Source organism: Capricornis sumatraensis, chromosome 21 (assembly GCF_032405125.1).
Source record: "Capricornis sumatraensis isolate serow.1 chromosome 21, serow.2, whole genome shotgun sequence".
NCBI classification, from domain to species: domain Eukaryota; kingdom Metazoa; phylum Chordata; class Mammalia; order Artiodactyla; family Bovidae; genus Capricornis; species Capricornis sumatraensis.
Genome location: NC_091089.1, coordinates 48,911,342 through 48,933,365, shown reverse-complemented (window position 1 = coordinate 48,933,365; position 22,024 = coordinate 48,911,342). Strand labels below are relative to the sequence as shown.

The 22,024-nt window shown below is 48.9% G+C and overlaps 1 protein-coding gene across 2 annotated transcripts in view; it reads left to right on the top strand.

Annotated features, from left to right (window-relative positions):
• The window catches only part of LOXHD1 (lipoxygenase homology PLAT domains 1), a 196,761-nt gene that overhangs the window by 104,041 nt on the left and 70,696 nt on the right, over positions 1-22,024 (top strand). For both annotated transcript variants that reach the window (XM_068993866.1, XM_068993865.1), the window contains exons 19-25: positions 944-1,412; positions 1,876-2,030; positions 4,491-4,624; positions 14,974-15,140; positions 16,092-16,196; positions 19,908-20,036; positions 21,032-21,196. In XM_068993866.1, the coding sequence (XP_068849967.1) occupies positions 944-1,412; positions 1,876-2,030; positions 4,491-4,624; positions 14,974-15,140; positions 16,092-16,196; positions 19,908-20,036; positions 21,032-21,196 (1,324 nt within the window). The remainder of the gene's footprint in view (positions 1-943; positions 1,413-1,875; positions 2,031-4,490; positions 4,625-14,973; positions 15,141-16,091; positions 16,197-19,907; positions 20,037-21,031; positions 21,197-22,024) is intronic.

Sequence of the window (22,024 nt, the reverse complement as noted above, 5' to 3'; positions counted from 1 at the left end):
GGGGACACCAAACAGCTCATGGGACAGCCCTGGGCCTCAGTCTGTTCAGCACGGGAGCTGTTGCCTGAGCCGGGGCCAGACCTCCCCTGGATGTCAGGCTCAGATCAGAGTGGCAGATGGAAGGTCGAGGACCCAGTCCTCTGAAGCAGAGCTAAATCCCTGCCCTTTGAGCCGGCCGTGTGCTAAGCCCAGTGCAGGAGAGAGCTGAGCGCACAGACAGTAGCGCCCGCAGGCAGAGAGGGCATCCAGGCATCCAGGCTAGGCCGAGACCTTGCCAACCTCCGGGATCCCCTGAGTGCTCAGGGAGGGGAAAGGCTGGTGTGGTGGTGGGGGGCTGGGGCCTCTTGGAGGCGCGTGGGGGAGACTTCTGTCTTTGACAAACACCACTTTTTTTTTTTTTTTTTTTTGCTTCTTGGAAAAGTTCTATATGATTATTGCTAGGGGGAAAAAATGCTCCGAACGAGAGCACAGGAAGACACAACACTAAAGAAAAAAAAAAAAAAGATAATAAAGCTCCGGAACTGGAATGAATAGGTTTAGTTAAAGGCAGAGGACGGAATAAAGGCATTCTGCACGAGGGAACAAAGATACAGAAATAAGAAAAATAGGAGTGAGTGTGACGTGCAGAGAGAGAGAGAGAGAGAGAGAGAGAGAGAGAGAGAGAGAGAGAGAGAGAGAGAGAGAGAGAGTGTAAAGTGGAGAATGAGAAAGAGAAGGAAGGAGACCATATTGACCCACTGTGTTGGGGGTGCACTCTGTCGGTTTGGGTGGGGAGGGGGGTCCGGCAGGGAGACCAGGCTTGGGTGGGGAGGGCGGGAGAGGAGGCGCGGGGGCAGCCTTGACTCAGAGGCCCCAGTCTCTGGCTCCGGCGGCTCTGCGGGGCCCCGGGGAGGATGCTGAGGACCGCCCCCCGCCCAAGCCACTGCCCCTGCGCTTTGTGCAGCTGGAGGCAGCGGACGTGGGCCAGGTCTTCAAGATCCGGCTGGGCCACACGGGCGAGGGCTTCAGCCCCAGCTGGTACGTGGACGCCGTGTGGCTGCGGCACCTGGCGGTGCGGGAGGAGGACCTCACACCCGAGGAGGAGGCGCGCAGGAAGAAGGAGAAGGACAGGCTGCGGCAGCTGCTCAGGAAGGAACGTCTGAAGGCCAAGCTGCAGAGGAAGAAGAAAAAGAAGGAGGAGGCGGGCAGCGAGGAGGAGGACGAGGAGGAGGAGTCCTCGTCCGAGGAGGAGTCCTCGTCAGAGAAAGAGGAGGAGGAGACCGAGGAGGAAGAGGGGGAGGAGGACCTGGAGCCCGGGATGCGGGAGGTGATCCAGGAATACAAGTTCGACGCCCACCGCTGGCTGGCCCGGGGCAAGGAGGACAACGAGCTGGTGGTGGAGCTGGTGCCCGCAGGCCAAGAGGGTCCTGAGCGTAAGCCTGAGGACGGGTCACATAGCCCCCCGGGGTCGGGGGGGGGGGGTACGGAGAGGGAAGGATGCCCAGCTCTTCTTGCAGGTGGGGCCCCCCGTGGCTCTCCTGACCTGGGCTGTGCTGAAATGCCACCGTGGACCATTCTTTGCTGGGGCTGGCGTTGCCCTTGCCCTGGGACTCTTGGGAGGAGCCCTGGTATAGCTCACGGTGACTCATCGTGGGGACATCAGTAGGAGGGTTGCTGAGGACCAGCGCCTTGCCAGAACTCGCAGCCTCCTGGGCTTCATGGTGAAGGGAAGTCTTGCGTAGGGAGGAGGAGCTGGTTCGCTTCCACCGTCAGTGTAGGTGTGGGTGTACCCCGAGGTTTTTCCGGCCCCCACCATCTGGCTGGATGCAACGGGCTGAGCCTCAGGTCCACCCCGAGGCCTGGGCATCCTCAGCACTGCCTTTCTGTGTCCCCCAGCCAACACCTACGAGATACAGGTGATCACGGGGAATGTGCCCAAGGCTGGCACTGATGCCAACGTCTTCCTGACCATCTACGGGGAGGAATACGGGGACACGGGCGAGCGGCCCCTGAAGAAGTCAGACAAGTCCAACAAGTTTGAGCAGGGACAGGTAGGGTGTGGGCTCCCCGGGGGGGGGGTGGGGTGGGGCGGGGGGCAGGTGAGTCCCAGATGGAGGGAGCCCTCTGGTGATTGCCAAGGCAGGCCCAGCCTGCACGGCAACTGCTGTGTGCAGTATTGTGTCCTGTTCAGTTCAGCCAGATAGAACGGAAGCACCTCGTCCATAAGCACCAGGGCTTTGTGGCGGGGACATAAAGAAAGGCCCAGGTGGGGTCCAGGAAGTGCCCAGGAACTAACTGGAGGCGGCATGGGTACCAGACCCTCAGGTGCTGAGTCGGGGGACAGGGGTTCAGGGAGGAAGTGCTGACCAGAAGCTTTGGAGGAAACTTGGAGGGAAGGAGGCATGTGAGCTGGGCCACGGTGGAGTATGGTGTTGGCCTCAAGATGACAGCGAGAGGTGTTCCCTGAAGATGGGACCACACGAGGAGGTGTGGGGTGGAAGTGCGGAAGGCCAGTTGGAGGACGTTGGACGGTGGGTCTTCTCACTCTGCTGTGGTTTCTGCCAAGCCATGGCGGGCGCTGCCTCTGAGAAGCTTGATGTGACCAACTGAAAGGATGGGGGTGTGAGAACCTTGAGTGACAGTTGAGAAATTTGATCTATATCCTGAGGCAGTGACGCCACGATGGCATTCGAGCATTTAGAGAAATGCAGGCCCCTCTCCTTCCAGGTACAGTAGGAAAAGCATGGAAGAATGCAGCTGTCATTCTCGTCCCTTGAGATTTTACAGGGTCCTCTGGCTAGAAGACTGTCTCTCATGTCACCTTTCCCATTTCTGCCAGCATCCCAAAGCCAGGTTCCCTTGTTAACAGAGAGGAGAACCAGAAATGTACAAATCCATTAAAAATACTTCTGGGCTCATTGCTTGATCTATTTTGGATGTCCCCTGCTTTTTTCTTGAACACCACCTTCCCATGACTTGAGGATCAGGATTTATTTCTGTGTTTCCTTTAAAACTTGCAGCCACTATGATGACTAGAGTTGGAAGAAACTTGCTGCAGAGGATGTAATTGGCACAACTGATGAACTCTGAACATAGACTATATATTAAATAATATTGTGTTGACTTTGTTTCCTGAGTTTGGTAATTGCCCTGTCATTTTATGGGCTTCCTCGGTGGCTCAGCGGTAAAGAATCCACCTACAATGCAGGAGCTGCAGGAGACACAGGTTCAGTTCCTGGACTGGGAAGACCCCCTGGCAGAGAGCATGACCACCCACTCCAGTATTCTTGCCTGGAGAATCCCATGGACAGAGGAGCCTGGCGGGCTACAGTCCATAGGATCGCAGAGTCGGACACAGCTTGTTACTGAGCACACAAGCACTGAGATTATATGAGAATGTTATTCTTAGAAAATCTGTGCTGAAGAAGTCAAAAGTAGAGGATCATGCTATCTGCCAAATACTTTCAAATAATTCAGGCAAAAAATAGAGAAAGGGCAAGAGAGATTGAGAGAGAAAGCAAGATCTAAGGGTATACAAAATTTCATTGCACTGTTTCCGCAAATTTTCTGTAAATTTGGAATGCTTTCCAATAAGTAGTTTAAAAGTTATAGTCAAGAAGATCTCATTCACTTATCGGGTTCACCCTCTGGTCCTGGCGTCATCTGTTTCCTCCAGCGCATATACGTGCACTGGTATCATATACGAACACTGGTATCGTATAAGGCTTCCCTAGTGGTCTCTCTTCCCACTTGAATGGTGAGCAATCCAGGTCTTACACTGTACATTCTGTCAATCACTTCGGATTTGCACTTTGACTCATAGTAGGTACTTAATCGGAACTTGTGGTTGAAGGAGTTATGCACATATGTGCACACACAGCATGTAGTATCTGCACATATGCAAGCAACAGGCCCTACACACACGCACACACACACACATGCACACCCCGCAACACAAATGTGGGCATTCAGTCACCCCATTTTCCCTACCCCTCTCTCACGGTCACTTCTGTCACCCTCCTACCTCCCTCCACCTTCCAGGACACAGTGAAAGTGAGAAGACCCCCCCTGGCAGGGGCAGGTGAAAAGACAGTAGTGCAGCAGGTGAAGGGAATGAAGAGGTGGCGGCTTCCAGCTATAAAATAAAGAAGTCTCAGGGGTGTAATGTACACACAGGGAATATAGTCAATACTGTCGTAATGATTCTGTATGGTGATGGATGATAACTGGTCTTTAAGTGGTCATCATTTCATAATGTATAAAAATATTGGACCACTATGTTGTACACCTGAAACTGATTTAATGTTGTATATTAATGATAATTCAATGAACGAAAGTCGGTAGTGCAGACCAAAGCCCAGATGGCTGGCTGCGTTTTCCATGTCCCCTCCTTCTGGATGCTTCGGATCTAACCATTGGCCTCAGGCTGCCCCAGGTCCTGGGAGGGTGAAGCTGACGGTGAGGTGGGGAGGGCTGCCCTCCTCCATGAGCGCTACTCCGATCTTTCCCAGACAGATACCTTCACCATCTATGCCATTGATCTGGGGCCCCTGACCAAGATTCGGATTCGCCATGACAACTCAGGCAACAGACCGGGATGGTTCCTGGACAGAATAGACATCACTGACATGAACAATGAGATCACGTGAGTGGGACTGGAGGGGAGGGAGGGCAGGTCATGCCTGCCACTAAGATACGGAAAGAAGGGTAGGGGTGGGGTGGCTATGATGGGTGAGGAGAGAGGGTGGCTAGGATGTGGGTTTGGCCCATGGAGCTGGCTAGGTGGGCAATGCCTCCCTCGCTTCCCTCTCCTTGGGCTGCCCCTCAGCTGCTGCCCTGTCAGGCGGGCAGTCTGGTGGAACATCTGATCCAGTTCTTCAAGTCCATCACTTCAGAAAGTCAGGTCTTCTTTTCCAGCCCTGGCCCAATTTCCACGCCTAGACTTACTATTCACAAGTCTCTCCATGTATAAAGTGACTTCCAGGACATGACTTTAAAGTGAAGTCGCTCAGTCGTGTCTGACTCTTTGCGACACGTGGACTGTAGCCCACCCAGCCCTGGAATTCTCCAGGCAAGAATACTGTAGTGGGTTGCCATTTCCTTCTCCAATTCTGTAAAGGCCAGATAGTAAATATTTTAGGCCATTTGGTCTCTGTTTCAATTGTTCAGCTTTGCCTTTGCTGCAGAAGAGTAGCCATAGACGATACCTAAGTGAATGGATTTTATTTAAGCTGGTTGATTTTTTTTTTTTTTAAGTTACAGTAGTCAGGAACTGGACTTCCCTGGCGGCTCAGCAGTAAAGAATTTGGCTGCCAATGCAGGAGATATGAGTTCGATCCCTTGGTTGGGAAGATCCCCTAGAGGAGGAAATGGCAACCCGCTCCAGTATTCTTGCCTGGGAAATTCCATGGACAGAGGAGACTGGTGGTCTACAGTCCATAGAGTTACAAAGAGTTCGTCATAACTTAACAACTCAACAGCAACAACGGCAAAGTAAATGGAAGTGTCTGTGGTCCATGAAAACTTCATTCATGGGCACTGCAACTTGAATTCCACGTAATTTTCACATGTCACAAAAACTATTTTTGTTTATATTGTTTTCAACCATTTAAAGATGTGAAACCTTTGCTTGGTGTGGTGGGCCAGATTTGGCTCACAGGCCATAGCTTCCTGGGCCCTGCTCCAGACTCAGAGCTACCCCCAGGAGGTAGGGTGGGAAGGGGGTCTTGTTCTCCTGACAGGTGAAGGAACCACACCCCAGGGAGGGGAGGCTGTAGCCCCAGCGTCAGTTTGTGCCAGAGCCAGGACCAGAACTCCAGACCATCAGAGATGAATCCGGTGTGTTCCCACCATTAGGCCACATTGCCTTTTGAACGAGAGGAGTCAGGGGCAATAGACATGAAAGAACACCTGGCGCTGTTGGGGGCAGGAGCACAGCAGTGGGCAGAGAGGGAAGCGGGCAAGATCTCGAGAGGTTTGTGGAACCGCTGAGGGCCTGCCAGTGCCCAGAATGTCGAGGGCACTTAAGAAATAAATGTTTGGATTAAACAACATCTTGGCCTGGTATCTCCTGAAACATTCCCTGCTCTGTGCAAGGTAGGGGTTGATGGAGGTCACCCTATCTTCCACCTCAACCCTGCCCCACCAGCCCAAGAGATTACTCCAGATGGGGACACTAAGGGACAGCTCACATACAGCCCAGTGTCATGGATTTCCATGAGGTCACATGAGGTCCCCGTGATGGCAGAGAAGGGCTGTGGGACAAGCCCACGCTGGGAACCAGGGTCCTCACCTAGGGTAGGTGCTCTGTGAGAAACTCACCAGGTCACCCTGGACAAGTTACTACACCATCTTTACCAAAACTTTTTATTTTATATTGCAGTATAGTTGATTAACAATGATGTATTCGTTATAGGTGTACAGCAGAGTGATTCAGTTATATCCATACAACTATCCATTCTTTTTCAAATTCTTTTCCCATTCAGGTTAGTAGACTGAGTTTCCTGTGCTATATAATAGCTCCTTATTGGTTATCTATTTTAAATATAATAGTGTGTACATGTCAATCCCAAACTCCATCTTCATGAGCTTTCATTTGCTCTTCTGATAAATGGGTTTAAAGATAATAGCCCAACTTACATCTCAAGATGGCCTCAAAATCTAAAGAAAGCATTTAATCTTGACAAAGACAAAGTGCTCCAAAACAAATGTAAGGACAGGGACAAACTGGGAACATCCCATGCAGCCTGGTTAGGGTTGGTGAACTCTGTTCAGTTGATTTGGCATCTCTGGGCCAGCCCAACATACTTGAAAATTATTGCAGCTCTATAATCTGTTTTAGTTTCTGTCCATACTTGTCTTCTTTCATTATTAAGAATATTAGCTGTTCTTACCATTTCAACTTAAGACATTGGGTGACTTTTTAAAAAACTCTGTTGGAATTTTGATCATTTTGCTGTTAAATGTATGTGCAGAGAATTGCACATTCAGACCATGAAGTGCTCCCCCAGGCACACATTTCTGTCTCTCCAGGTGCTCCTTGAGTATCTCAGTCAGGCCATTTTCTACACATTTTCTACACTTGCTTCACACAGGCTACAGGTTCCTGTTACATTTGCTCAAGTGTCTTCTATCTTTATCACTCTTGTGATGGACCCTTCTCACCACTCCCCTCTCCTTTTCCCCGCCCTTACTTTTTCCTTCCTCCACTCCTTCCTTGTTCGTGTTGCATGGTTTCTTTACTTTGTTTTGTTGGTATTGAAGCAGTAGTAAGGGCTCTGTGCTCAGCTGGCTCCAGCCATGGGCAATCAGAGAGCGACTCTGAGCAAAGCCTGCCCCTGGGAGAGAGATGTAAAACCGTGGCCATTCGTTGGAAGCAGAATGAGAGCAGTGAGTCTTCTCTCTCTCGGAGAGGCACTGTCTTCTCAAGAGCGCCACGACCTTCCATGACCTTTGTTAGCTCAGGAATAAGACCTCTGTGGCCAGAAGGGTGAAGGCACACTGAGCTGTTCTGGACACGGTCACTGGTCTCCTTGCAGACTGGGTGCCCTTATCTCCTCTCTGCCGCTCCCCACGCCTCCATCCATTGCCCCTTCTGTCAGAAAAGCTGTCAGACGCCCCTCCCCATCTTCAGCATCTTCTGGTCAAAGCCTCCTGGCTGGCCCCTCCGCCTCACCCAGGCCCTGCCTGTGTCTGCAGCTGTCCAGAGCCCCAGACCATGTGCCTTGTCTGCTCACACTGTGCAGAGGCTCCTGGGTCTGTCGCAGTAAGAGCGAGAGCACGTCCAGTGGCCGGTCCCCCCGCTTTGGCTCACTCCTTACTGTTCCTTGAAGCCAGCAGACGTGGTCCCCCCTCAGGGCCTTTGCGTGTGCTGTCCCCTCCCTACCCCGATGGCTCGCTCATCCTTTGTCTAGGTGGGTCTCTGCTTAGGTCCCACCAGCTCAGCGAGGCCCCACTCCCAGCCCTGGACCTTTCATTCCTCCGCCTCTGCTTACTTTCCCCACATCACTGACTTACAATACACTGCTCCATTTAGTCATTCTTCCTCTCCGATACAGAGTATGAGGTCCCCTGAATGAAGAAATAACTTCATCTGTTTTGTTCGCTGCTGTGTCTGCCCCTCACCACCCAGTCCCTAGAAGAGTGCCCGGCACGTAATAGGCACACCATCGATACTTATTAAGTCAACTAATAGATAAAATTATGCTTGATGTGTTCATTCATTCATTCATTCATTCAACAAACACGAGCCATGCTAAGTGCTGCCAGCTAAGCAACTGGCTCAGACACCACCTCTGAAGAGCAGAAACCTATGATGGGAGGTACTTCAGGTTTAATTCCTTTCTTTTCCACTCTTTGCCTGTGTGGTCTGGGCAGTCACCTCTTGAGTCTCAGTTCTTCCATCCATACAATGGGCATAAAGAAACTCTTTCACAAAATCATTGCAAGCACTAAGTGAGGTACTGTGTGTCAGGGAGCCCAACATCCAGTAAAAGGCAGTATCCGTTCTTTCCCTGAGCAGGAAGGTTCCAGTGAGTCAACATCTAAAAGTGGCCTGACAGCTAGGAAATGGGGCAGGAGAATGTGCAGGGTGGTTGAGGAGCTGACAGCCAGGGAGGCAGGGACAGCACAGGGACTGCAGGGCGAGCAGGTGCTGGTGGTCTCCGCGTGGTAACCTAGAACATTGAGGGGACCGGGGAGAAGGGTGTGATGGTAGGTGGTCAGGCTGCTCTTTTATCCAAGGTGGCATCAAGATGTGCCTTTATGAACAAGCAGCTCTTGGATGTTTGAGTGCTTGAAACAGAGGGCATTAAAAGCAGTTGGAAAATTATCAGAGAAATGCAAATCAAGACCACAGTGAGGTACCATTTCACACCAGTCAGAATGGCAGCGATCCAAAAGTCTACAAGCAATAAATGCTGGAGAGGGTGTGGAGAAAAGGGATCCCTCTTACACTGTTGGTGAGAATGCAAACTAGTACAGCCACTGTGGAGAACAGTGTGGAGATTCCTTAAAAAATTGCAAATAGAACTGCCTTATGACCCAGCAATCCCACTGGAGGAAACCAGAATTGAAAGAGACACGTGTACCCCAATGTTCATCGCAGCACTGTTTATAATAGCCAGGGCATGGAAACAACCTAGATGTCCATCAGCAGATGAATCGATAAGAAAGCTGTGGTACATATACACAATGAAGTATTACTCAGCCATTAAAAAGAATATATTTGAATCAGTTCTAATGAGGTGGATGAAACTGCAGCCAATTATACAGAGTGAAGTAAGCCAGAAAGAAAAACACCAATACAGTATACTAACACATATATATGGAATATGGAATTTAGAAAGATGGTAATGATAACCCTGTATGCGAGACAGCAAAAGAGACACAGATGTATAGAAAGGACTTTTGGACTCTGTGGGAGAGGAAGAGGGTGGGATGATTTGGGAGAATGGCATTGAAACATGTATACTATCATGTAAGAAACGAATCGCCAGTCTATGTTTGATACAGGATACAGGATGCTTGGGGCTGGTGCATGGGGATGATCCAGAGAGATGATATGGGGTGGAAGGTGGGAGGGGGGTTCAGGATTGGGAACTTATGTACACCCGTGGCTGTTAAAGTATTTTAAAAATTAAAAAAAAAAGATGTGCCTTTATGAACAAGCAGCTCTTGGATGTTTGAGTGCTTGAAACAGAGGGCATTAAAAGTGGTTGGAAAATGTGGTTCAGGTGGCACAGAGGTGGAGAGCCAGGGGGCACACACGGGATGCAGTGGGTCACTGTGTGTTTCTTGGGCGTGAGGATCATGGAGGATGGGAAACAGGAGAACACTGGAGAGGGTGGCAAGACAGGGTGAAGGGGCTCAAAAGCCACACTGAGAACACATCCAGGCTCCTGGCTGGCGCCATTCCATGGGCACCCTGCTGAAGCTGAGCATGGGAGCTGGGGGGAAGGAGCAGGGAGACGTCAGCTGCTGTCAGGCCCCCTCGGGAGATGCTTTCTGAGCAGACAGGCTCAAGAGAGGGTGTGATGCCCAGAGCTCCTGTCGCCGCCGTGAGGTCACCCAGACAGAGCCACAGTGCCCCCAGGGGTCTGATGTGCAGAGCTGGACAGATTCAGCGGAGTGTCAGCAGGACCCCTTGAAGCCCTTCTGGCCTCTGAGACCATTGCTCTGGAGGGCAGCTGAGTCTGAGCTCGAAACCCCAGGAGGAGGGGACTGGGGGAAGTGGAGGCCAAAGATTTATTGATCTGCAACTCAATTGCAGAAAAAAAAAAAGAATAATTATTTTCCACATAGAGAGTGCTTGAGGTCTTTTAGAGGAGTCTCAAGCTGTCAGGGTCCGTGATCGAATGATGTGGAAAGTCTTTTTAATGGTGGTTTGCAGCTGTGAATGGCTCTGAGTGCGTTGTCCTGGGGTCTGAGGTCTCCCATGGGCTGACCGGGGCTTTACCCACAGACTCACATCCTCTCATACAAGGAGGCCGCTAGTCCCTTGGGCAGGGAGCGAACTGTGAGGTTGAGACAGTTTGTCTGGGGACTCTAGCCTGGGAGGCTCCACCACTGGCCTCTCTGGAGAAAAACATTTAAAAAGGGTCAGGTAGATGTTCACGTTGACAGTCCCATCACACTAGGAATGAGGAGAGCCGGACCTCTCCTCTCACGGGCTCTGCTCAGACACTTCCTGAGCCTTGGGGTGACGTCAGGCACCACATTCTAAAGGGGCTGATGGAAAAGAGAAAATGCATCTTCAAGAAAAGAATAGTGGCTGAGTAAGAAACCTAGGAGTTGTGGCAGGAATTCTGAAGGAGGAATTCAGAACGTTTCACCTGAAGAGGGCCCCGTGCCTTTCGATTCCACTGATTCCTGTGGTGCCCGTGTATGCCAGTGACTGTGCACCGCAAGGGGTGAGGAGACTCTGAGCTCCTGGGGTGTTCAGTTTGCCTGACTTCTGGCAGAGACACTTCAGATACATGCTCCTGGGCAACCTCTTCCTTTCTCATCACTTCAGCGACCACTTATTTGACAATCACGTCCATGTGGTATCCCAAGTTGTATCAGTCAGAATAGGCTAAGTTCTGCTAGATAACAAGTGGCCCTAAAATGTCAGTGGCCTCACACAATGGGAGCTTAGTTCTTGCTTATAACACATGTCACGGGGGGAAGGGATCAGGGGCATATATGTTGAGAATCACTGTGATCTCTCAGACATCCAGGCTGGTAGAGGCTTTTCCTCAGTGTGTTTCCATGCTCTTCCTTACAGTGGGAGGAGATGTGACCAATTGTGCACTGGGTCCTAAAGACCCCTTACAGCCCAGAGATTCCAAGTACATTAGTAAACACTTAAAAATTCAAAGTCCTCCTCACCTCTAAAGCTATGAATCTCTGATGTTTTCGTTTCTGAATACATAACAGAAATGGGCGGACATTTGGGAGTGTGTTGTCTTGAATCAGGGCGTCTTTGTTAAGTCCTTCTCTCTGCTGCTTCCTCGCCCCCTTCCTTGTTGACTAAATGAGGTTTGCCACATCTTCCTTCCTCCTCTAATACTTTAGTTATTTTTTTATATAGATCTGCAATAAAATCAAATCACTCAACTTCAGAGAGGAAGAAAGCAAATGCCACAGAAGTTAGGAATGTATTTAGTGTTCTGAGCTCTGTCCACATTCGATCAGATAGCCTTTTTCCACCTCTGGTTTGAGCCCTAAGACATAGATTCCTGTTCTGATTGATCTCATAAGATCCTGAATTGTGAAAGACAGATGTTATTCTTGAATTCCATTACAAGTGGCAAATATGTTGGGTGGGCTTTCCAGCGAGGGTTGATCAAAAAGTTTGAATTCTTTTCCTCCGTAAGTTTCACCTAACAGGAAGATATTCTCCAAAAACCCCTCACTCCTCCAGGATTTGGGGCGGGGGGGCGGTGTGAGGTTCACAGAATGTTGAGACAGAAAAGACCTGACAGATGATTTCACCCAGCCTTAATGTGATGAAACTTGGGGTGCAGGGGCCATGCAGCATGTTAGGGGAAGACCAGAGGCGCAAACCCAGAGTCCCTGAGCCCTAGACCCACTCTGCTGTCACTGCGCTCTTCCGGTAACACCAGTGGGCGTATCTGATGAGCTTCAGCCTTTATGCACAAAATGGGAAAGGCCACGCATTAAATACATTTTACAGGTTTCAGTGTGCAATCCGCTCATTCCAGTTTTACTTTCAAGTGAAACTCAACCTTTTAGGGGCCCCGAGCTTTGATTCCACACTCAGTTTAAATCTCCTGTTGACCCCAGCTCTGCCTATTCCTTCCATTGCCCTGGCTGGAGTGGTGGGCACCCAGCCACAACACCTGCACGCCTCTCTTCTCCTTCGCTCCTGAAAAACAGCCACCTAGTGGCCTCCCCAGGCCCCCTGGAGCAGGATTTATTCCTCCTGTGGGAGGAAGGGGAGGACACTGGCCCAGAGGTCCAGTCCTCCGCTAGACCTCCTGTGGGTGCTTGTTGACATCATTGGGGGTGGAGGCTAAATGGCCGGCACTCAGGCCCGTCCGACCTCTGGCTCCGGTTCTCCCCCCAGGGAGCGGGATCCGGAGGCTCGGGCCGCGATGCTGCTGCAGTGGGCGTGCTGAGCACCTCTAACTTCCCCTCAAAGACAGCAGGGGTGATGCGCCCAGAAGACAGGCGCTGATGCCTTGCGCATGCGCTCTTCGCGGGTGTGGGAGGGCTTGCGCCCGCCCCTTTCTGTCTTGCTGACTGTTCTGTCTCCTAGTATAAGTCTCTCCAGCTCCTTATGCCTCTGTCTCCTTCTGTCTCTGCCCTCCTCCAGCCTCCCACACTCTCATTACACCTCCGCGGCCCCAACCCCACTCTGTTCTTTATTTCTGTCTCTCTCCTTTAATTGGCCATAATTTAGAACTAAAGCCTATTATTCATAAATTATTTGGTTGAAGAAAAATTTAACTTTTCCATTCATACATTTAAAAGGCTGAAAGTGGAACAATATGCATTTTTCACTTAAACACTAATTTCAAAGCAATCTAGTTTGTCTCTCTCAAGGCTGAGCTTCTCCCACCCTTTAAATCCATATCCCTTGATGCATAGCTATGGGAGGGCTTCCCTGATAGCTCAGTTGGTAAAGAATCCGCCTGCAATGCAGGAGACCCCCCGCTCGATTCCTGAGTGGGGAAGATCCGCTGGAGAAGGGATAGGCTACCCATTCCAGTATTCTTGGGCTTCCCTGGTGGCTCAGCTGGTGAAGAATCTGCCTGCAATGGGGGAGATCTGGGTTTGATCCCTGGGTTGGGAAGATCCCCTGGAGAAAAGAATGGCTACCCACTCCAGTATTCTGGCCTGGAGAATTCCATCGACTGTTTAGTCCATGGGGTTGCAAAGAGCTGGACGTGACTGAGTGACTTTCACTTTCACTTTCGAAGCACAGTTGCACCTCCACGCCACTGGCCCTGCTCCTCTCACACGCTGATGGGAGGCAGTAAGGCCTGTGGGAGGGTGTGGGGCTCAGAAAGGGATGAGACCCCCAGTCTACACTCTTCCCAGCCTCTCCAGACTTTGATTCATCTCTGAATGCATCTTATGCACCTGGACAGTGGTAGGGATGGGGTGCAGCAGCCCCAACTTAGAGATGGTCTGTCCCCAAACCCTCTGAGTTGTTCTGCGAGCCCAGGGGCCCAATGGTGAACTGTCCATCCTACAGCCTCCAGAAATCCCAGGCTTGGGCTGAAGACAAAGAAAGGAAGTATCACCATCACCATTGTCATCATCATTACTATCAAAGTATTAGTGAATTTTTAACCAAGAATGTACCAACAGCCAGGCAATTTAAGCACTTAAAAATGTTTAACTCATGTAATTCTCACCACTGCCTTTGAAATAGGCGACATTATCCTCATTCTATAGCGGGTTGCCAGATAAAATGTAGAATGGCCACTTAAATTTGAAAGTCAGATAAGTAAAAGAATAATATTCTAGTATAAGTGTGTCCCAAATATTATTCCTTGCTCATCTAAAATTCCAATTTAACTGGGAGTCCTGTGATTCTGCAGGCTAAATCTGGCGACTCTCACAGAAAGAGTTGTAAAGAAACTTGTTCAGTCTCATGGGACTGTAGGTGGCAGAGCCAGGATTCAAACCCAGTCTGACTCTAGAGGCGAGTCCTTAGTCCCCACTCTCTGCTGCTTCTCCCAGCCCTTGTCCTGCCTTCCCTTCCATCCCAGCTCCTCCCTTGCACTGGGTTCAGCCTCTCCACTGAGGAGTTTAACTTGGACCTCCCTTCCCTGGATGGTGTCCGCTGTCTGCTGTGCCAGCTCCTTAAAGTCATATTCTTTGAATCTTTCAGAAGCTTAAGTGGGTCATTCCATTACAATCCTTTAGGTATGAAGCACCTCCTGTGTACAGTATTCTCTGCCAAAGTAGCTCTGGCTAATAGATTGATTCTAGAAAAGGCCAGAACAATCCCCAGAAACCCCTTTTTCTACAGATTCCTCCTATGTGACCCTGATTCCAAGCACTGTTAACACAGCCTTTTTCCATGTGGTGTATGGAAACCACATCCCATGTTTGTCATCTACTCCAGGCAAGCATTGACTTCCAGGCAAACTGGATTCCTTTGTAGTTCAGTTGGTAAAGAATCTGTCTGCAAAGCAGAGCTGAGTTTGATCCCTGGGTTGGGAAGATCCCCTCTAGTAGGAAATGGCAACGCACTCCGGCATTCTTGCCTGGGAAAACCCATAGACAGAGGGGCCAGGCAGGCTACAGTCCATGGGGTCACAAGAGTCGGACACGACTTAGCGGCTAAACCACCACCAGGCAAGCAACTAGTGGGGTGATTCCTAGGTAGGATGGGAGAGCAGTGCTGGGGTGTGGGGGCAGACAGGGGAGCATTTGGGCCCCATGAGGGCCTCTTGTGTCTCAGCCATGACTGCTCTTTCATGAGACTTTCTCAAAGAGACATTCCCAAACTTTCCTTATTCCCCTCCTGCACAGGTACTACTTCCCGTGCCAACGCTGGCTGGCCGTGGAGGAGGACGATGGCCAGCTGTCCAGGGAGCTGTTGCCAGTGGACGAATCCTATGTGCTGCCACCAAGCGCGGAGGAGGGTGGGAGAGGTGGTGACAGCACCCCCCTCGACAACCTGGCCCTGGAGCAGAAAGGTTTCCTAAACTAGAGCTGATTTCTTCCCTCCAGCACCCCTCCCCTCTGTCTTTCCCCAGCTAGGTCTCCATCTTCCTCTCCATTGTGGACTCCAGGCACTTCCTCCTCTGGGAATCTATCTGAGCTGCCCTCTCACTCTTCTGTGGCAAGAATGGGAAGGTGACAGGGGCGTGTTCTCACATGTCTAGCATATGGCTGGCTGCAAAGTGCATGGCTTAGCATGGAGTTATTATCAGGAATGGAATGGAATAGAACAGAATAGTTACAGCTGGTTTTGACTTAGACTTCCCTGGTGGCTCAGACGGTAAAGCGTCTGTCTACAATGTGGGGGACCTGGGTTCGATCCCTGAGTTGGGAAGATCCCCTGGAGAAGGAAATGGCAATCTACTCCAGTACTCTTGGCTGGAAAATCCCATGGACAGAGGAGCCTGGTAGGCTACAGTCCATGGGATTGCAAAGAGTCAGACACGACTGAGCGACTTTCCTTTCCTTTGACTTAGTCTTGTGTCCTCCCCTCCCGGCTCATTATAGACTCCCAATACGAATATTTTTGTCAAGGGGAATTATGAACTTTCAAGACTGCTAGGATGGTTGTGCTCCCTTCCTTGAAACTCGCATCCTTAAAACTTCCCAACATGGAGGAGTCAGACCAGGGTTCCTGGCTGATGACTCTTTGAACCCCACAGTCACTCCAAGTCTTCCTTAAGCATCCTACAACTTTACTGATTGAGGGTTTCCTGTGTGAGCTGGAAGTAGGGGTGGGGAGTCTCATCTCTGCCTTCTGGAAGTTTCCAGACTAAAGGCAACTACAGAACAACACATACGGCAAGGAAAGTGACTCCTAGAAACAGTCAGCCTAAGCAGAGAAATGTGCTCAATATGCTATCTCCCTCCTCCCTCCACGGGACGTGCAATCTACCACTCACTTCTCCACACTCTTCTCCTGGCAGATAAATCTACCACATTTTCAGTGACCATAAAGACTGGGGACAAGAAGAATGCTGGCACCGATGCCAATGTCTTCATCACACTCTTTGGCACTCAAGATGACACTGGTAAGAGAGCAATGCAAGGCCACATTCACCCGTGTTCCTCTCGAGGGAGACTGGAAGAGACAGTGGAACTTTCCAGAGATATCCTGGTCATGTCTCTCACTTTCTTTTTTAAGAAGTCATTTAAGAAATTTTCGTTACTGTTTTATTGTATTGTGGGAAGAACACTTAACATGCAATCTGCTTTCCTACCAAATTTTAAATGTACAAACATTATTGTTGACTGTTGGTTCACGGTGTACAACAGGTCTCTAGAGGTGGTTCATCTTACTAAACTGAAACTTTATGCCTGATGGTTCAGCTCAGTTCAGTTCAGTTCAGTCGCTCAGTCGTGTCCCACTCTTTGCGACCCCATGAATTGCAGCACGCCAGGCCTCCCTGTCCAAATAACTCCCTATTTCCTCCTACACCTTGCTCCTGGTAACCACCAATCCCGTCTTTGATTTTATGAATTTGACCTTGATATCTCATTTCAGTGGAGTCACGCTGTATTAGTCTTTCTATGCCTGGTTTATCGCACTTAGCATAATATCCTCAAGAACCATCCACATTGTTGCATATTGAAGAATCTCCATTTACAAGGCTGAGTAATATTCCATTGTATGTATATACCGTATCTTCTTTATCCATTCATCTGTCAATGGACAGTTAGGATTTTTATCCCCTGTCTTAGCTATTGTGAATAGTGCTGCAGCAAACATAGGCATGCCACTATCTTTTCAAGGACCTGATTTCATTCTTTTGGATATATACCCAGAAGTGAGATGGCAGGTTCTTATGGTAGTTATATTTTCAACTTTTTGAGGAACTTTCATACCATTTTCCAGAGCAACTACATCATTTTGGACTTCCACCCACTGTGGGTAAGGATTCCAATTTCTCTACATCCTCACCAACACTTGTTGTCTTTTGTTTTTTTGATAGTAACCTCCTGACAGGTATGAGATGGTATCTCACTGTAGTTTTGGTTTACATTTCCCTTATAATTAGTGACAATGAATACTTTTTTCATATATTATTGGCCATTTTTATGTCTTCTCTGGAGAAAAGTCTATTAAGTCTTTAGCTCATTTTTAATTGGGTTATTAGATTTTCTTTTTTATTGAGTTGTATATTTCTTTATATATGTTGATGATTAACCCCTTATAGGTAAATTATTTGAAAATATGTTTCCCATTCTACAGAATTCAGTTTCTTTTGCTGTGCTTTTAGTTTAACGTAATCCCACTTGTTAATTTTGGTTTTTTGTTGCCTGTGTTTTGGGTGTCATATTCATGAACTCATTACCAAGACCAGTGTATCAAGTGTTTTCCTTGCATGTTTTTTTTCTAGACATTTTATAGTTTCAGGTCTTACATTTAAATTTGTAATTCATTTTGAGCTGATTTTTGTGTATGATGTGAGAGAAGGGTCCAAATGAATTATTTTACCTGTAGACATCCATTTTCCCGGCACCATTTATTGGAGAGGTTTTCCTGTCCCTATTTTGTACATTTGCGTGCCTCTGACTCTTGAAAGATTACATGTGACTGACCTCAAGAGAGAAAGGCAATTCCTTGTTCTTTTAAATGTTCTTTTAAAATTCTTTTTAAATCCTTCTAAGTCCTCTCTCGGCCCTCGTTGCTGCCTCTACACCCTACAAGTGTTTGGGAGCTGTGAGAATCATCTTCCCCTCAGCATCCTCTCCCCAGGTGATAGCGCCCAAGTCTCTGTCCAGCCTTCCTGGAAGGTGTTTATTTTGTTTTGTTTAACAATTTTCTGCGCCCTTCTTTGAGGCATCACTGTGGGGGCCTTTCAAAACTATACTGAAGGAGCTCCTCAGTCCGCACAGTGAGAGGTCTCTGCCCTGTGTCTTTTGCCAGCCTTTCCCTTCTATTCTAAACACAGAGGCAGCTGTAACTCTATCTCAGTAACGACCTGGGGAGTGGTGGCTCTTCCCAACCTCCAGTAAGATTCAGCCAGTGGGTCCCATGGCTCTTGATATGAGAGGCTCAGGGAATCTTGGAGTCATTCTGGAGCCTCTGTCAAGGCCATCGCAGAAGGTGGCATATGCGCTGGAGTCAGCTGTCCACTCGGGCCACCTGTCCAGCCACTCTGAGTTCAGAGAGGAACCAGTTCCTCACATACGTAGTCATCACATGTTTTCTCATTACTCCTAAAGCTCTATTCTAAGCATTGCTGAAGAATGAAGGGGTGAAACCTGACTTTGTAATCACCAACTTTGAGATGCTCATATTCTAAATCAGTCTTGTGTACTTGAGCGTGACTAATTGGTTTAAATTTCTCCTATACCACTTAAAGAGTCGGACATGACTGAAAGACTTCACCCTTCATACCACTTACTAGCTGTGTGACCTTGGGAAAGGGGCTTAACCTCTCTTTGCTTTAGTTTCCCCCATTTGTAGCATATTCTGATAGCGCAGTTGGTAAACAATCTGCCTGTTAGTGCAGGAGGCATAAGAGACAAGGGCTTGATCCCTGGGTTGGGAAGATTCCCTGGAATAGGAAATGGCAATCCAACACAGAATTCTTGCCTGGAAAATTTCATGGACAAAGGAGCCTGGTGGGGTACAGTCCATGGGGTCACAAAGAGTTAATATGACTGAGCACACACACACACTTTTGTAAAGTGGAGATTAAATTAGTAGATATCTCATAGAGTTGTGGATTTAATGAAATTGAATGTGTAAAATATTTGAGACAAAATGACAATAAAGCATTTATTATTAATATGATTATCATTTAATAGGTTAAATAATGCAAATATAATGAGTGAATCAGCTTGGAACTTACAAATGTATGTCATTGCAATAGTTACTGAACCATAGTCAATGAAATTGAGGGGGCCTAACAGAGTGCTTTTATTTGCCAAGGGATTTCTATGTGTTTGGCACATTCTTCAACACTCAACAGTCATCATCTTATTAAATAGTCACAACTCCTCTATGGGGAAGGCACCAAAGCCACCCCTTTTGACATTTGAGGAAACCAGATCTCAGAGAATTAAGTAATTTGCCCAAGGCCACCCAGACAATAACCAAGGTCTGTCTGACTCTGCACTTAAATCATCTGCAGTAAGTCTATGATTATCAAAAGACTTCCTACATGTACATAAGGCAGGACTTACAGGGATAAGGAGACTTGAAGAATGAGGCAGGAGGGGATGGTGATGACCCTGGGACTACCTTAAATTTCAGATCGACACCACATTCAGAGCCCTAGGTCAGAGCATGTATGTGAGGTGGCTGGTGAGGGGTGCTGGAATCCAATCCTGCTTCTGTCATCCAGAGAAGAGTCTCCAGAGAATTGCCACATGCCCCATTCTGCAGGGGAGCCCCTGTTTCCTCACTCCAGGGAACATGCAAGAGTGGCTCCCTCCCCACGTGGAGAAACCTGAAGGGTGTGCTTAGGGCCCCACCACTTTCTCCCCGCTGATCTTGGATGAGGCCCTTAATTTGTGGGTGTGTCTCCTTTTCTTTAGAAAAGTAGGAAATAAAAATATGCATGTCAAAGAGTTATTGCAAAGCTCCATACAAGGACATACACACACACACATTCAAAATACCAAAAATGCCCCACAGATAGTAACTGTATAGTCTAAATTTGATAGAAGTTCAGAAATTTGCTCATTAGGAGGAGAGACTAAGAGGGGTAATCAGACTAGGTTTGAAGGCCTCAGGCCTAGCCAGTCATGTTTGGGTCATTTGGTTGCAGGAATGACTCTCCTGAAATCCTCCAAGACCAACAGTGACAAGTTTGAGAGGGATAGCATTGAAATCTTCACAGTGGAGACCCTGGACCTGGGAGATCTGTGGAAAGTCAGAATTGGTCATGACAACACAGGTCTGGCTTCCCTCCCTTCTGTTCCTGGCTGAGAACGTGAGGACCATGGGCAGGTCCCCATGGGTGACTAGGAAAGAATCTAGGGTAGGCTTGGATGTCATCTGCTTTCCATAATGACACAGCTTCCTCAGTCCCTTCATGGCGGCACACAGACATTCTGGTCTAATTGATCAGGGTAGGGCCCAGACACCAGTGATTTTGAAAGCTTTCTCCCCAAACCCCACAGCCAGAAATTTTGGTGTGCAGCCAGTCTTTGATTCAGTAGGTCTGGGATGTGACCCAAGAGATTTTATATCTCACAGGTGATGCTGAGGCTGTTGGTCTGGGGGCTCCACTTAGAACCATGGATGGAGCCAGTTGTTCCCAGAACCCCCTAATACTGTGCCCAAGTTTGTTCTCTCTCAGTAAAGCAGGACTCATTTTTTTTTGGTCTTCAAACCATATCTCGTGAGCCTGAGGAAGGAGGCCTTTCTCCTTGCCCCTGGGACTGAGGGACAAGGTCTCTGCCTGCCTTCCATTTCCTTCTTTAAACCTGAGCACTCATTTTCCCGGGGAGGAGCATAAGTCCTTCACTGGTTTCCCTTCCCTTCATGAATCATAAACTGAGGCCAGGGAGCCCAGCATGTCGCCCTGCCACTGGATGAAAGTATGGAGCCCTTGTTAACACAGGCTCTCTCTGGCATCTGGGTTCTCTTTTTGGAATGCCTTCCACCCTGGACAGTTCTCTGCTTTCCTCCCCTCAGACTCTGCCTCCTGTCATCTCTTCTCCATATCCCTTCCCTCCTGCTCATTTCACTGACAGCAGCCCAGAGTAGGATCCGGTAGAGTACACAAGAATCAGTCCACACTGCTGTAAGCAGAAGGAATGATGAGTCCACGGTGGAGCCATAGGCACCAGCCTTTGACTAGGGAAGGATGCTTGGAGTCCTGAAGTTGTGCACAGAAAGCTGTCTGTGTAGAGGTCCTTGATGGGTTCTGTGTCTCCTTCCCTCCAGGCAAGGCTCCAGGCTGGTTTGTAGACTGGGTAGAGGTGGACGCCCCATCCCTTGGAAAGTGCATGACGTTCCCCTGTGGCCGCTGGTTGGCCAAGAATGAAGATGATGGCACCATCGTCAGGGACCTTTTCCACGCGGAGCTTCAGACAAGGCGGTACACACCATGTAGGAGTCCTGCGGGGCAAGCCTGGGCCTCCTCCTAGACCTCCTCATCCACCCACCAACTCCCAGTATCTCATCCAGGGCTGACCCTTGGCCAGGCCCCCCTTGGGAATTCCCCGGGCCCTGTGCTGGCTGTGGACAGAGCTCTAGACCCACGGAAAGGAAATACGGGATGTATTTCTACTCCAAACGAGCTGATGACATCAGGCAAAGAGCCTGACTTCTCTGGAGTTCAGTTTCCTTGTCTGCAAAGTAGAGATAATAGTGTAGGGTGGTTGTAAGACTCAAAAAGGAGAAAAGATAAGGTCTAACATTTGTTGTTGTTGTTGCTGCTCAGTCGTGTCCGACTCTTTGCAACCCCATGGACTGTAGCCTGCCAGTCTCCTCTGTCCGTGGGATTTCCCAGGCAAAAGTACTGGACTGGGTTGCCATTTCCTTCTGCAAAGTCTAACAGTGAAGGGTCATTATCAACCCCTTAATCAGTCCTCACTCCAGTCATTAACACACCAAAGAAATCGCTGTTGTAAGATTTTATCTTGATTGGGGGGAAAAAAGAACTTGAAAAGAAGCTAAATGTAATTCCTTTACCAGCTAAAGAAAAGGAGAAAGTGGAACAATTAGGTGAATTTTTGACACATCTTCCTCTATCAGCATCTGAAAGTCTGTATTGCCGGGGAGGGGCAGGGCAGTGTGGAGCCAGTGAGTGAGTAGTAGAAGGGGTGAGAAGAGAAGAGAAAGGACTCTCACCACTGTAGACTGGCCGATCTGATTGGTGGTTGTCCCCTGAAACATAATGCTCCTGTGTATAGGATGTCTGCAGCCAAGGACTGC